Source organism: Dreissena polymorpha, chromosome 11, assembly GCF_020536995.1.
Source record: "Dreissena polymorpha isolate Duluth1 chromosome 11, UMN_Dpol_1.0, whole genome shotgun sequence".
Taxonomy (NCBI): domain Eukaryota; kingdom Metazoa; phylum Mollusca; class Bivalvia; order Myida; family Dreissenidae; genus Dreissena; species Dreissena polymorpha.
This window is the reverse complement of record NC_068365.1, coordinates 60,988,814-61,006,571: the sequence shown is the minus strand read 5'-3', so window position 1 is coordinate 61,006,571 and position 17,758 is coordinate 60,988,814. Positions and strand designations below refer to the sequence as shown.

Sequence of the window (17,758 nt, the reverse complement as noted above, 5' to 3'; positions counted from 1 at the left end):
CATGACCTCCAATCGCTAGGCAGACACCATATCAACTTCGCCTGGCGACCTAAATTAACATAAATAATAGTATTGTATAGTGGTACTGCACAGTGTTTTAAAACTTTGTCCATGTTCAAATCTGGCCATGCCCAATCTATAACATTCCATTTTTTATCAGCTAGATACATATTTTAACCTTTGGCATCAAGCTCTTTTTGTTTTTACAAAATAGAAAAAAAAATTCTTGAAGAAATTATATTTGAAAATTTTCATATTATATCCAAATATTTATTTGTGGTACATATGGTGGTTTAGAACAAATTAATACAAATTCATCTTCCATTAAACTTGCTTTTACTAATATAACATTTTATTGGATAGTTAAACTAAAAATTGGCTTGAATTAGGCGATATTTGGATAATTTATAATATAATCAAAGTAATTTATGTTTGCAACCTTGGATTGTGGAGTATGCTAAGATACATTTTTTTCTGGAGTGGTTTTGTGGCATTGGGAGAAATCTACAATAGTTGCACTTTAATACATTAAATTTGTGTGTTATTCTGTTGCACTAACAAATGCAGATCAGTGTGCAATTAATCAACAGATACCAGGGAAGGTTTTGTAAATACCCCTCACATAAAATTAGAAATATAAACTGGTTTAAATGTACTGTACGTTTAGGGAAGCAGCTTTGAGCTATGGAAAAGACATGGATAAGCATCCTTAAAATGCATTTTCTTATACAGGCAAAGGATTACAAAGGAGGTCTTAGAATGTGTTATAAGTACTGCTTTAATAATAAATACTAGGATGGACAAGTCTGTCTACTTGAGAGCCTTCGTGTTTGTATAAGCTTTGTTGCCAGCACATATTTCATGTTTCCCAAACCCAGAAGTTTTAATGTGGTATTAAGCTATGTGTGTGTGTAAATTTTCCATGAATGAAAATTAAAATTCTGGGTTTTGGACAAAAAGTAATTTTACAGGTTTTGAGCTTTACATTGTGCTTTCTGTTCCTTCATGACTTTCATCCCATTTCATTTTCATGCCCCGGGATCGAAAGGTTGGGGGTATATTGTTTTTGGCCTGTCTGTCTGTCACTGTCAGTCATTGTATGTGTGTCCCAAAACTTCAACCTTGGTAATAACTTTTGCAATATTGAAGATAGCAACGTGATATTTGGCATGAACGTGCATCTTATGAAGCTGCACATTTTGAGTGGTGAAAGGTCAAGGTCATCCTTGCGCGCAATAGGGGGCATTGTGTTTCTGACAAACACATCTCTTGTTCGAATTGGAATGTTTCTCATATCCAATGTAAAGCAATTTAGCACTTGCATCTCACAGGTTATGGAAAGCACACATAATAGAAACATATTCTTCCATAACATATGAATCAAATTTTTAAAGATCATACTTTTATCCAGATTTGTGTCTGTATATTTTAGAGAACTACTAGTAAATTTTTATTTAAATTCCCTTTACATTCATCTACTTAATCCCTATATTTGATTTGACTGTTTGGTTGTCCGTTTACATAAACTGGAAATGTATCTTGGCTTGATTTGATTATTTGCATGCCTTTTTATTTAACTAACAAATGCTCACCATTAAATTTGACTTTGCTTGTCTATTTACATTCACTTGCAACAACTCTAGAATTAACTTGACTGTTTGCTTTTTTATTTACAATCAATTGGAAAAAATGCTCGATTTGATTTCACTCTTTGCTTGTCTATTTACATTCAACTGGAAAATTGCTTGATTTAATTTTACTGTTTCTTGTCCATCTACCTTCACTTGGAATGTCTGTCAATTTGATTTAACTGTTTGCTTGTCAATTTACATTCACTAAGTCTAACATGGTCTTTTTGATTCGACTGTTTGCTTGACCATTTACTTTCACTAACAATGACTCTCCATTAAATTTGACTGTTTTCGTTCATTTGCAATGTCCCTCGATTTGATTCAATGTTTTGCTTGCCCATTTTCATTAACTTGCAATGTACATGTATTAATTTTATGCACCCGAAGGAGGGCATATAGTGATGTCCGTTTGTCTGTCACACTTTTGCGTTAAGGTTTCGAAAAATGCTCATAACTTCTGTCGCTTCAGATGTAACCTTCATATTTGTTATGCATGTGTATATGGACAAGCCTTTCCATACGCACACAAATTTTGACCCCTTTGACCTTGAACTTAGGGTCCGCGTTTAGGTTTCAAAATCTGCGTTTAAGTTTCGAAAAAGCGTTTTGGGGGGGCATATGTCTAGCGATGGACAAAGCTCTTGTTTTTTATATTGATTTAATGCGACTGTTTGCTTGTCCACTTTCATTAACTTGTATATTGTACATGTACTGTAAATCGATTTAATACGACTGCTTGACCATTTACGTTCACTTGTAATATCCCTCAGTATGACTGACTGCTTGTTCATTCATGTTCACTTGCAATGTCCCTAGGTATGATTTGACTGCTTTTTCATTCATGTTCACTTGCAATGTCCCTCAGTATGATTTGACTGCTTGTTCATTCATGCTCACTTGCAATGTCCCTTGGTATGATTTGACTGCTTGTTCATTCACTGGGGGACATAAAAATGGCTGCAGATTTCTGTTACAAGGTCTATACATGTACTAAGAATCTTAATAGTTACTTGTCTAAAAACAAAGACACCATACTATGTGTTACAAAACCTTTTAATTATACATACTTAAGTTTACCTTGCACATTGAAATGAAGTATTTACAAATGACAACATATCTCTGAAATGTTTCCAACAAATACAAAATCAGTATTTTGTGAAGGACACAAATGTATGTTTATAATAAGATACACAAGTTATTACCATCACGAAAACAAAAATAAGAACCAATTAATTCGAACTTTATAAAAGATAGATCAATGATAATTGTCAAAGCTTTTAAACTATTGAATCATTGATAATGGATAGAAATCATGATTTGACCGCCTGTTCCTAAAAACTCGCTCTGAAATTATTCACAAAGAATCCAAAGGAAGCAACAACTAACAACTTTAAAAATATTATAGTGGCAAATGCTTAACAACATCACTGATGACAAAGTTTCAGTACACAGGTATAAGTACCTGATATTTTCAGAACATTACAGAATGTCTGTAAGGTTTTAATGCATAATGAGTAAGGCAGTTTAATTAAGTCTCAAATAAAAGAGCCTGAAATACTTAAAGATTAAATTAATGTTCAAAAAGTTCTTGCCAAGTGTCTCATTCTTCATATTGCCAAGTGTCTCATTCTTCATATAGCAAAACGTTCATTTGTGAAATCAAAGTAACAACATGTATAAATCTACAGACAACAACACTGCATGAAAATAAAACCCATGAATGCAAGATGAGATGGTTGGATGATGAAGCTTATCCATGTATCAGGGGAGATCACTGATCATTGCACTGCCTGTATCAATGTAATGTTGTCTCCCTTTAACAGGATGCGACCTGAAACAGAAGAACATATTTTAACTGCAGCTGTCCACAACCACGGTGCCTTTACCACGTGATCTGTGTTGGGAGAATAAAGCGCGACCCAGTTAACATTTTTGAAGATGTCTTTTAAAATATTTCACCATTTTTAATGGAATATAGTGGAGAGCCCTCTCATTCGTGAGAGTTGTCTATAGGTATCATGATCTTTTTAAACAAATAAGTATTTTTTCAGTAAAGTGCAACCGTGCGTTTGTAATATGAAGTCCCCAAACAGATCCGACATTTTTCTAACCGTGAAAACGCGTGGTTGCACTTTACAGAAAAAATACTTATTTGTTTTATAAGATCATGATACCTATGGAAAACTCTTACGAAAGAGCGGGCTCTCCACTTTATCCCATTAAAACTGGCGAAATATTTAAAATGAGATCCTTAGAAATCTTAACTGGGTCGTGCTTTATTCTCCCAACACAGATCCGAAAAAGTCACGTGGTATAGGCACCGTGACCACCATGTTAACAAAAAGATAAAGACTTCTTTCTAATGCATATTTCTCAGATGAAAAGTTTATAATATCACAATGAAATTATGACACTTCATAATTTTGGTATGGGTAAATTTGAATCTGTGTTCTGCCCTCTTGATTTAATCAGCATGCACTTAATGTGAAATGCTGATTGAATTTCCAGTATAACAACTTAACATGTTTTGTCTTTTTTGATGTTGTTAATCTTCTGGACTAGGAGATATGTGTACATAGTAACACAGTTATAATCTAAGTATGTTGAGGTGTATTGGCTTGTAAACATTGCTAAAGTAAGGGACAATTGCTGCTGCTTTACACTTGTCCTTACGAAGAGGTCTTATTGGTAATATGTTTATTCATTTAAACAATGCAGTGTTTTTTCACCATTTTGGGGCCCTTTGGATTGAGAAAAATCACATCTGTTCGACTGACATTGGGAAATACATATTTTTTTTCCGTAACTAACTCTTTTAAATTGGGAATTAAAGTGTGTGTTTTAAATACATTTGCTATTTTTAATGCTGGATCCAAATTTGCTCCAAAACACAACAAACAAGGTAGATCTAAGGTATTTAAGAGACTGGTTTTGTGAAATCATGTGAACACAGCCTGACCGAGTTAAGTAGACCTGTTAATAAATCCATTAGCATATTGTAAATTGTGATATGGCGGCTGATTTTTATATTGACAAAGAACAAAGTTATCTGTAAATTAAACAATAAACAACGCAGCAAAGATTTGCCAAGCCTGATCACAGTTTATCAAAACACAAAGTTTTTGTTTTAATTGAAAACTTTATCCTCACATTATAATCAATATGATTTTTACGTTCTCATTTAGATCTGTTAATAGACACTTCTGAACTATATTGCCATAATAGTTGATACTAACAATACAGCACACCAGAATTCCTATCTTACCGAGTGTTTTCCTAGTTTTGTTCTTCATGTGCACTTCCTCTGCCTCATCCAGTACCAGGTTCATGTACTCATCAAACCCCTGAAAATACATCCACACAATCATACACTCTTCAAATATGAGCTTTCCTCCTGGCAAACAGGGTTGATTGCATGTGCATCATGTTTCGTCCAAGATTCGCCTGTGCAGCCCTCAAAGGCTTATCAGGGACAAAACTTTCCGCTTTTGATGATTTTTCTTGTTTAAAGGGTGTCTCCTCTTACCCAAATTCTAGTTGAGGCGGGAAGTGTCGTCCCTGATGAGCCAGTGTGGGCTGTACAGGCTAATCTAGAAAAACACTTTACTTACATGCTATAGATCCCCTTTTCTCAGAGAGAGGTTCATATACTGTTCAAATCACAAAGTTGGCCAATAAAGGGTTAAGAATCTTATTTTCCATTTTTGCTTTTTGTATTAAATAGTATTTTAAGTTAGAAAGATATAGTATATAGAAGACATGGACATCACATGCGCGTTTATAAAAACGAAAATGTCTAGTCATTTTAATTTTAATAAAAATAAACAATTTTATTAATTATTTCCATTATATTAATTATTTCAAATGGAAAGACTATCATACATGTTTAAAACAATTTATTAGAAGACCATGCATCATGAAATCTATGGATGAAGTAATCAGCATTGTCTTCCAAAATAAGTGAACATCAGTAACAAGAGATGTGTTTGTCAGAAACACAATGCCCCCTACTGCGCCGCTTTTATTGGCGTCGCTCTGGAGAGCGGCAACTAGTATGTAATGCATTTTTTTTTCGCTTATGGAAGGAGAAGTTATTTTACGGATCAATGTATATATTTTTGTTTTCAGAATATCTTGCATAGTGGTGATTTTTTGTGTAAATTAGTGTAAATAAGTACTGCATTTGTGCCTATTACATTTATTACAATGTACAACATTTATTGCCAATAATGCAAAGCTAATTGTTTTAATTAATAACTGATCCACAACTGATCACAGGGAAAAGATCACAGGGACTGGGCAAATACGCAAAACTTTCTGGTTTTGTATAAAAACAAAACATAATCAAAATATATTTATTTTGTGGTTTTTCTAAATTGCTTATTTAGTGGAGAATCAATGTAGTACGATATTTGACGACCTATCGCGCAAGCAAGTTTATTGGAAGGCGTAGTGGTACGAAAACGTACAATGTTTTAGTTTATTAATAGACATATAATAACGATCGCTATACACAACTTTACCAAATAGCAGTACATAAATGAAGTCAGCCGGAATAGCTCAGTTTGAAGAGCGTTAGACTGAAGTTGTTTAAGCAACAATCATCTAAAGGACCCCCGGTTCAATCCCGGGTTCAGGCATGAATGGAACAGTTCGGAGGCTGACAATTTTTTTCAGTCAGGTTAATAAATATAATAAAGCTTTATTTTATGTAGACATTTTAAAATCCATTTTACTACAATTGGACATTTTTATTAAAATTAATGGATGCCGCGTGGTGACAACGTTAATTAAAATTTCTTACATCACTTAAATATCTTATAAAAAAATACACATGTTTTTATATTAACAAATAAATGCAAACAACACATCTATTATCCATGTATTTTTATGGTTGTCTATCATAGGCCCTAAGTACTATCCCTACCACATATAGAGCGCGAAGCGCGACACGTATTATTGATTGTAACAATGAGTTGCGATAAAGGAAGCAGCCCCTTATCAAGGAGGAATTGTGTCCCAGCAACCCGTTTCCCTAGAGTCAAGTACTCCTTGGAGTTTTTTTAAGAACCACATATAGAGCGCGAAGCGCGACACGTATTACTATCCAGGTGGTATGAGCCCTTTAGCATTATCCGACCATTACGTCCATAGTTATCTTCCTTAGAAGTTGAGAAATTTTGAAATCGTTGTTCGAAGTCCAAAATTTTCATCCGATTGTTCCCAAACTTGCACAGGTTTTTTTATCAATGAGGACCCAACCCAAACTCTATATGAGCAATATCGGACCATAAGTCCAGAATTATGTCTCTTTAAATTTTAAAATAAAAGTGAAAAACTGCTTGGTTGGGTGATTATGTCAACATTTTTCATCAGATTCTTTCCAAACTTACAGTGTCTTCATATCAATGAGCATTTTTACCTCATTAAAAATGAGAAACATCGGGACAATAAGTCCAGAATTTTTTTCTATTAAATTTGACAAAATAAACAATTTCCACTTGTTTAAAAGATTTCACAACTTTCGTCTGAATCTTTCCAAACTTGTTAAGTGTTTTTATATCAGTATTACTCGAACCCTATTGAAAATGATGAATATCGGAGCAATAAATCTATTATGATCTTTTACTGAATTTCAAAGTATTGTGAAATGCAGCTTCTTTATGCAATTTACAGTTTTCATTCAATTTTTTTCCAAACTTTTACAGTGTTTTCATATCAATAAGTACTCAACCCCTATCGTAAATGAGCAACGTAAGAATAAGTTAAGAATCATCTCCCCTTGAAGTTGAGAAAAATATGAAATTAGGCTTACAAGATGAAGCAGATTTTTTTTAATGAAAACTGCACACGGATGCCAGTAAAAAAAAAGGAAACCAATGTAAATAAAATACACTATGAAATATTTGGGGGTTACAACAAAAAATCATAGGTAATGGTTATTTGGGGGTTATAACACAACATCATAAATAATGATTATTTGGGGGTTATAACACAAAATTATAGATAATGGTTACACCAGTATCTTTTTATATTTTGTTTAAAATAATCGGCCAATATATTAATATTTACAGTAGAAAAACAAGATGTGTTTGTGAAACACAATTTCCCCCTATATGATGTTTGACATTGTAGGATGACCTTGACCTTGTGAAGGATGACCTTGACCTTTCACCACTCAAAATGTGCAGCTCCATGAGATACACATGCATGCCAAATATCAAGTTGCTATCTTCAATATTGCAAAAGTATTCATAAAATAAGCGATTTGGGCCATATATATTTGACCTCTGACCTTGAAGGATGACCTTGACCTTTCACCACTCAAAATGAGCAGCTCCATGAGATGCACATGCATGCCAAATATCAAGTTGCTATCTTCAATATTGCAAAAGTATTCATAAAATGAGCGATTTTGGCCACATATAATTGACCTCTGACCTTGAAGGATGACCTTGACCTTGACCTTTCACCACTCAAAATGTGCAGCTCCATGAGATACACATGCATGCCAAATATCAAGTTGCTATCTTCAATATTGCAAAAGTATTCATAAAATGAGCGATTTTGGCCACATATATTTGACCTCTGACCTTGACCTTTCACCACTCAAAATGTGCAGCTTCATGAGATACACATGCATGCCAAATATGAAGTTGCTATCTTCAATATAGCAAAAGTTATTGCAAAATGTTAAAGTTGGCGCAAACAGACAGACAGACCAACAGACAGGGCAAAAACAATATGTCCCCCACTACTATAGTGGGGGACATAAAAATCGTTCCATTTAACTTTATTGAGTGCCTTTTACACTGAAATTCCTGACGCCCTTTGATGCTTTGCATCAATACTTATCTTGTTTATTTTTATTATATCCCTTTAATAAATACTACTTCCCTTGTAAAAATGATCCGGACCTGCCAAATAAAAATAGAAATTATCTCCCTTTAAAGCTTGTTACTTCCCTTGGATTTTTTTACCTTTGACCTTGAAGGATGACCTTGACCTTTCACCACTCAAAATGTGCAGCTCCATGAGATACACATGCATGCCAAATATCAAGTTGCTATCTTAAATATTGCAAAAGTTATGGGCAATTTTAAAGTTTTCGGACGGACGGACTGACAGACAGTTCAAATGCTACATGTCACCCTACCGGGGGCATAAAAATTCATAAGCCATTAAAAACTAGGCTCAGGAAAATTCTGTTTGTTTTTTAACTTCAATAAATATTATAACCAACATGATGTTTATGTTTACGGAAGAAATGTATTCTACAAGGCCAGTATATGCTTTCTATATACTTAAGCTCTAATATATCCCCTCAGAAAAATTCTTTAAATTTACAACTTTCAACAAGAATGTAACTCAACCATTTAATTTTCATTCTCCTTTTAATACCACCTGAAAGTTTTCACCAGATTTTGTTTTCACTTCCTATTTTCTCATATTTAAATGCAAGGGCCCTTTCCTCTCAGCCTTTATTAAATCTGCTAATAGGCATTCATTGGTTTATCAATTTTTATGATATACTTACAGCAATACAACCCTCAATACGAAGGTTCACTTGCTCATACAGCCACACTTGCACTCTGGATTTCTGAAAGAACACAAGATTGTAAATACATGCCCAAACCCAGATACCAGATTTGTTAATGTTCTTCAAGTCTGATTTAATTGCAAACATTGAACCCTTTCCCACTCAGAAGCAAAGTGAAAATAGCAAACAGCATAAAACCAGAACCGCCTGCAAGTAACTTGCAGTCTGTTGAGGTTTTATATTGTTTGCTGCTCATCAGTATCTAAGGGTTGGAAATGAAGCCTTAAAAACTTGAATCTGGTAAGAAATGTCTTTGATCAGAGCTCCAGATAACATGCGTAAAGCATAAAAACAAATTAAAATTCTTAAATACCCCCGGTAACGATTTAGATTTAAAATGATCATTGCCAAAAGTTACGCATTGAAAAAATAAAACACAAATTCAAAATTTTTGGCGTGCATAAAACTTCCAGTAGCAAATTATATACAGTAAACATTTCATACCTACCCTTACTCATCTCAGCGCTCAAAAAACTACAACTTTAAGTCAACGTCACTCAAGCGTTTGCTGTGAGGAATAGAACCACACCTAAGAACGGTCTAAAGGCCAAATGGTCTCGATTCTATTCGCCTTTTATTGCAGGCGAGTCATTACTTTTCATTGTACCTTGATTGGTGACAAGGTTTGTTCTAACATTTGACCTAGTTTTTAGATGCACATGATGCAGATTCAAAATATCAATATAGTCTAGTCGGACCAAAATTTGACCTCCAGAGTGGAAAACCAGCTAAATGTTGATGACACACACTGCATGACAACGGACACGAGGTGATCACAATAATTACTTTGAACACTTTGTGTTCACACGAGCTCAACTTAAATGAACACAGGAAATATCATATAGCGAAATATCACTTACCGGTACGCAATAGACTCATGCTGAATACTTTTTCTTTATGAGCGATCATCATTATAAATTGATAGTTATAAAGCAAAATGATTGAATAATTAAGAGTGTTTCTGATGCTTTAATAAGTGGTCCAAGCCATAGCTTTTCAATCCAAAGGTCAGTACATGTATATACATGTAGTTCTAACCCTTGTGGGTTGAGCTTTTTTTCCTTTTTTAAATTCTAATTATTGTTTTATACTGCAGTGCTTAGGGTTCAATGATTGCATGAATAAATGTTCTCAGTTCTGGTAAAGCATTTACAGACTTTTAGACAAAAATGCCAAAATCTGTGAAGAAGTCCTTTTAAAGACTTTTAGACAAAAACGCCAAAATCTGTGAAGAAGTCCTTTTAAACATTCCGTTAAATTAGACTTTAGTACATAAAGTGGGAAAATGAGGGAAATGAGAACACATTAAAATGATAGAATATAAATATTCAGACACCCATCCAGGACTATAAAAATCTACATTAAAAAATATAAATAAATAAACTTACATTTTGCAGGTATCTGAAAATTAAATTCTGAAGAGAATGTTAAGGAAAAGAATATGTGAAACTTATTATATATATATGTATATATATATGTATATAGACTTTGATTTAGATTTGTTATATATATTTTGGGATAAATTGACAAATAGAAATGCTTGAATGCCGTTTGATGCAGTTTGTCGAATTCTTATTTATGACAGTTTTAAAGACTCTGTTTTGATAGTAACCCAGTGTAGCCTTTATTTTAGTTTATGCTAAATTTTTGCTGCAAAGTTAAACAAGATTACATGTATTGCAAGCAATTTTGTCCCCATAAGTCATGGTAGGAACTAGGAAAGCTATCAGTCAGTTGACGGATCTCAGACATGGCGAAAGCCTGTCGGCCTGTCGGACATTGCTGACGAACAATTAAAAAGGCCGACGGTGAAATGCAAGATTGTCGGACTTACTGTCCCGTTATATTTGCTTTCAAAAATTGTAACCCACTTGTAGTTTTCACAACAACATTATTTTGTGGCCACCAGATGATGCAGTGCTTTCCACAGGCCATTTAACGGTCCATCACCAGGACTTGAATTTCGAAATTAGAGTCCGCGGGGCGCCTGAAACATTCTGATCAGTGTATTTTGGCTGTTATTGCAACTAGCCATTCTTAAGATCAAAGCTATATCGATTGCCAAAAATTTTGAAAGCCAATTTACGATCCTCTGTCCACTACATCTAACGCTTTACCCAACTTAAGCCTGCTTAAGAGCGGTGCGTCGCTATATTGTATAAGCGACAGCACTCGTAGGCAGGCACTACCAGTAACCTGCAGTTAAATCATGCAGACGACTCGTGATGAACATGTAATTGCCACAGAAATCTTGGCTGAAAAGACTGATGATGGCTATGATCCTCGTGGAAGTTGTGCATTTCATTAATATTACTCTCAAAACATTTACTTGACTCGTACAGCGTTTAAACAAAATATCGTTGAATTCATTTCGCAACTGTTCATGTTTTCTTTAAGTCTCGAATGAGCATAAGAAAATTTGTAATCTGAAACCCACTTCTGCATGTAAATGTTAACTCTACGTTAACAGATTCTTGCTTCAAATAAACAGTGATAATTTATTTTGTGTTGACCCTTTGTCTCAATAAAAAGGGCGCGAAAATTATGCAGCATGTAAAGCGTGGGTGTATTGAGCGTTGTATTATCAAGCACACACCACGTCAAGCAATTTACCCATGTTTAGTGGCAATATTTCATCAAATCTATAATACGTCACTTATGCAGAAATTTATTTGATACTTGAAAAAAATGGCAACGTTTGTTCAGGGGTCTCGCGAGTGGGTGAAGTGGACGATTTTTTCGCCCAGGGAATATTAATTTCGCACATTAATTTCATGAAGGCGAAGTAACATCTCCCCCTTTAAATGATTTACTTTGTGCCAGACATTGACGGATTAAAATCAATTTGATGTGGAGAATTGGACACAGGAGGATTCTCAGCCATAAGTTGCCCCATTTACAGGTCATGCAAAGTTGACCTTTCAAAAGAACAGTCTGGAGCTTTTAGACTTCTTAAAATTGTTCATCTCTGATGCCTTGATTAATTGCCTTGTGCTGGCTACAAAAATAACTAAGATTAAGCAAAGTTAAATGGCCCATTATAAAAAAAAATACTCAAGAATGATGAAATGGGAAGAGCTAACCTAGCAATGGCAATAAATATGGGGATCATGTACAGGTCAGATTTGGAATCTCTGCTGTAAAATGAGATTTTAAATGAATTTTAAATTTAAAACAAATCTTTGTAACAAAATATGAATTTGATTAAATGTTGAATGGCTCATGGTTCAAACAGAAATCTCAAACCTAAATTCAAGCACCTATCAAGGCCAAATTTTCATTTTCAAGGCCAAGAACCTTACGTTAGTTTTCTTTAAATATCATTTTTTTTATTTGCTCAAACACATTACACTTATTCCACAATAACTCATCAATGTTATTTCTAGTTATTACATACAAATACAGGTTATCAATCCTTAACTCAATGAGTCTCACATATGTATTTACTTTTTAAAGTTATTACAAACAAACACATTGTCTCTTTCTATGCTCACATCAAACAGACTAGTTCATTACATTTTAACAGCAGTCAGTTACTATAACATTTTGTCTTTAACAGAATTGATTTCCTTTTCTAGTTCTTCCAGCTCTCTCCTCTTATTCAGTTAACCACCCTGGTTTGAAAGGACACTTCCGCATCCCTGTGTTTTCACTTGCGAACATTGATCACAATGGAGAACCTCTGACGTAGTACACATTATCGTTGACGTGTACACATAACGTTTCGTACTAAATAGTGTACAAAACTTATATTTCGTATTCAACTTTTTGCGCGAAGGAATTTATGATAAATTTTCATAATATTTCCCTTAAGAACGATTTAAGTAAAATAATTAAAGCGATGATAAAAGTAATTTTGAGCATAAATAAACATTTTCAAGGCTTTTTTACATGAAATAAGCACTTTTTCAAGGCCAACCTTTGTTCAAGGGCTTTTCAAGCCTTGGACTCGTTTTCAAGCACTTTTCAAGCCCTGTGCAAACCCTGTTGCTTTTAATTAACAAGGAAGTAAAAAGATTCTGAACATTACTGGTTTGTTGCAATCCAAGTTTATTTGATACACCTGTTCAGATTTTTTTTTTATAAGTACCATCATTATCAACAATCAATGAGTTTTATTCACTTACATGTAACATGTCTTATTGTATAAAACAAGTTAAGAGTTGATTGAACGCTGAACAGAAACCACTTATCCTTTAAGATGCCGCAAAATATACGTAAAACTAAGATCTATGACGCAAATGTACCATTTCTCCCAAAGATATTACCAATTTTCCCTATTTTGGCTTTAGGAAGAAGTGACTTCTCCCTAAATTTTGAGCCTTGCTGGACCCCTGGGGGTCGTTTCTGGTACAATGCGTAACTTTACGGACGAAAATGTAAGTACGTATAAAGTTACGTACGCTTTTCTGAATGCGAAAGTGCGTTTCTATAAACCGAATGTAGCGTAAAACTTAGTTGCTATGTTTGAATAATCTCTAAACAGAAGTCTGGTGATTGCGCGGACCTTACAGAGAACATTTGAAGAAATTCATTAAGAAGATTTAATTTGCTTTCTCTAACAAACTTTCAGTAGACTAAATATTTATACATTTATCCTTAAGAAGTACCTTATAAAGAGCAAAGTTCTTTTCCTTGTTTGCGAAATTGCGACGAAAAAAGAGGTCAACTGTAAAAAAAAATTCAATCTCTTGATTCTTTTAAAATTAAGTGTGGCCATTCTTTGTTGTCCTGGATATGCTTTTTGTTAAAACAGAAGAGATGATTCTTACTGAAGCAAATCTTTTACGAATGTTAGTCAGATATATTTCAAACTGGAATTGCTGGAGCAAACTGGAATAAATGGATGGATAATACTGAGAAGACAGGCATGTGTATTGTAGCTTACACATCTGAATTTACAGAATCATAATCAAGGAGTTTCCTGACAGGAATTCAATTTACTGGAAGGGTATCTTTGATTATGTTTAGTGTGTCACTGAATTACAAATGGAACGTCCTATAATGAGAAGAACATCAGCAATGGCCTCTGTAAAGAAGGTAGTATTTTTTTAAATTTCATTTACTGATCAATGATAATGTACAGTAGTACAGTATGGTTTTAGAAGAATTAACAAACTCTGTAGCTTGTATTCACTTGTCGCACTTCTAGATAATTTTATAACAATCAACATCATGTTTTTACCATGTTTATATTTATACTTGTGTGCAAAATATTTAAAACAAGAGGCCCATGAGGGCCTGAATCGCTCTACTGCTATAAACAGAGTCACTGTGACCTTGACCTTTGACCTAGTGTCCTGAAAATCAAAAGGGGTCATCAGCCAGTCATGATTAATGTACCTTTGAAGTTTCATGATCCTAGGCCTAAGCATTCTTGAGTTAACATCTGGAAACCATTTTACTATTTCGAGTCACTGTGACCTTGACCTTTGACCCAATGACCTGAAAATCAATAGGGTTTGAGTCCTCTTTAATATAAAGACACTGAACAAGTTTGAAAAGAATCAGATGAAAACTGTGGACTTTATCGGATAAACAAGAAAAAGTAACCATTTTACTATTTCGAGTCACTGTGACCTTGACCTTTGACCTAGTGATCTGAAAATCAATAGGGGTCATCAGCCAGTCATGATCAATGTACCTATGAAGTTTCATGATCCTAGGCCTAAGCATTCTTGAGTTAACATCTGGAAACCATTTTACTATTTCGAGTCACTGTGACTTTGACCTTTGACCCAGTGACCTGAAAATCAAAAGGTTCGAGTCCTCATTAATATAAAGACACTGAACAAGTTTGAAAAGAATCAGATGAAAACTGTGGACTTTATCGGATAAACAAGAAAAAGTAACCATTTTACTATTTCGAGTCACTGTGACCTTGACCTTTGACCTGAAAATGAAAAGGGGTCATCAGCCAGTCATGATCTATGTACCTATGAAGTTTCATGATCCTAGGCCTAAGCATTCTTGAGATATCATCCGGAAACCATTTTACTATTTCGAGTAACTGTGACCTTGACCTTTGACCCAGTGACCTGAATGTCAATAAAAAAGGGTTCGAGTCCTCATTAAAATAAAGACACTGGACAAGTTTGAAAAGAATCAGATGAAAACTGTGGACTTTATCGGATAAACAAGAAAAGTCTAATGCACACACAGACAGACAGAAATCATGCCATCCCATAAGCTCTTCTGCCTTTGGCAGAAGAGCTAAAAACAACAACAGATTTTTACTCATAAATTCATTTAAAATGAGAATCTTTTTTCTGTGATAAATTAACATTGTCCATGAATGCTTCTATTAATTTGAGACAATAGGCATTTGCAATTATCATAAAGTATGCTTCTTCACATATATAATTATATTATATTTTGTGTTCAATATTTAAAAAAATGCATGGATTGGTAAAATATATGTCAGGGTATGTACCAGTTGTGATTAGTTCTAAATACAAAATTTGAGAAATTGGGATCCATCCTGGGTCATTGGTATGGGGTTATTGGTATGACAAGCGGACACTTGTGTAAACCTGAATCACTTTACATGCTTTACCAACACAATGACTGAAATATTTGTGAAAAAGTTCAGTCACTCATAATATACTTAAACATAATGCAATTCACTAATGTAAACTTATGCATCAATTTAAATTCATGGAAAAGTTTAACACATCTGGCTTAATGTACATATGAACAAAACACAGGGAGAAAGCAAACCATTTTTAAATGTTCCTATTTTTATGAAGTTAAATTTTACTGGTTGAATCATGTCAGGATGACACAATTTATTCTTGCAAGTTCCTAATATTTATGCTATTAAAAAATATGTGTCCATTAGGGCTGTAACGAATACATTAGATAACGAATACGATACGTATCACGAATACAGGGTGGCGAATACGAATATTTATTCATGAATATGAATTTCAATGAACAAAAGTAATACTCACAACTTGACATGACATTATATAGTATGAAACTATGGGTATTTGTCAATTTGATTGAGTATCATTGCATACTGAAAATATGAAATATAACACTTTGAAATAACAAAACATTGACTAGAACTGCTTAAACTTTGTACACAGCGCCAGACAAACGACGTGTATTGGCAGGCAGGTCAACAATATCAATAGCATTCCCTTTGCTACTAGGCTCCATGTTTGTTGATAAGTTGCACGATCATTGGCGTAAAGATAAACAAAAAAGAAATTCCATCTGCCAATCTTTTGTGAGCATGTTTGAGCATCAAAGCACTCGTATTTGCCTAAATAAACATTAAACAATCATCGTAAGATTTTTCAATTTAATGTAGTAAATATTCAACCGGTGCCCGCCATTATTGTTGATAATCTCACTGTGTAACATAGTGGGTGGGGTAAACATAATGAAAACCGCCGGAATAAGGAGAAGAACATTTAAATATAGGGGTCTATTGTATGAACCTTCATTTGAAAGGTAGGATAAGATGAATAAACTTTCAAACTCAAAACCACGTTGTTTGTATTTGCCAAATATTCGGTTCGGGGGTTGGCGAATAACGAATACGATTCGTCCACAGCCGTATTCGAGTAATTCGAATGTATCATTACAGCCCTAGTGTCCATATACTTGATATTAAATTTCTATTACATTTAAAAAAAAAATCAGTTAAAATTGTGCTATTCAAATGTTTTTTCATGTGTTTGGGAAAGATACATAATTATGAGAATATGTTAAATCTGTTGTTTTTTTCAGTTCAAATCTTTAATAGTTTTTTTCAATTGATTTTTGAACAAATACACTGATACCATACATGTCCGCAACAAGCTTTATTTAGTGCAAAACAAACAACTTCTTTTGAATTTATATTGTCTTATAAGTTATGTTTTTGACAAATAACTTAATGTGAATATTATGCATAACTATGGTGTTAAAAGTGAAGAAACAAAAATGGTATTATTTTAATTATTTGATTGCAATGGTAGTAAATGCTCTACACAACACAAACATTGTCTATATTATGTTTCTTATTTATTTGTACAAGTTAAGGCCATAGAAAATAAATAACTGGATTCTCATCCAAATTTTGGGGAAAATTGGGGCGGGTGGGTGGGTTTATATTTTAATTTTTATTTTTCATTTTATGTGTCGGACCTTTATAAAAGTAATGGAATGTTCACAAATTTGTTGGTTTATATGCATAACGCCAATATGTATGTACAATTATATGGAATAAAAGAAATACACTATCAAAATTTGACTATTGTGTGTTAATTTACCCTTTTAATATCATGCTAAACATATAATGACAGTCAATAAAACATTTACTAGACAAAGCATTGACTTGACAAAGTATTAAAGAAAATACAAATCTGTAACAGAACCCTTTACATTATTTTTTGAGTATGACTAGATATCATTGATTAAAGCATGGTATGCATTCAATAGACAGCATTTACTATTTCAAGTTCAGTTTGTATTAATTGGATGAAGATGTTGAGAATTAAGATGATACACATTTAATATGGGAAGTTTCAGGGGT

The 17,758-nt window shown here is 33.7% G+C and overlaps 1 protein-coding gene across 2 annotated transcripts in view; it reads right to left on the bottom strand.

Annotated features, from left to right (window-relative positions):
* Positions 1-2,666: 2,666 nt before the first annotated feature.
* Positions 2,667-17,758, bottom strand: part of LOC127851565 (small nuclear ribonucleoprotein E-like) — a 45,656-nt gene continuing 30,564 nt past the window's right edge. For both annotated transcript variants that reach the window (XM_052385401.1, XM_052385400.1), the window contains exons 2-5: positions 10,620-10,646; positions 9,169-9,231; positions 4,897-4,975; positions 2,667-3,462 (exon numbers count right to left, since the gene is read on the bottom strand). In XM_052385401.1, the coding sequence (XP_052241361.1) occupies positions 3,410-3,462; positions 4,897-4,975; positions 9,169-9,231; positions 10,620-10,646 (222 nt within the window). In that variant the 3' untranslated portion in view covers positions 2,667-3,409. The remainder of the gene's footprint in view (positions 3,463-4,896; positions 4,976-9,168; positions 9,232-10,619; positions 10,647-17,758) is intronic.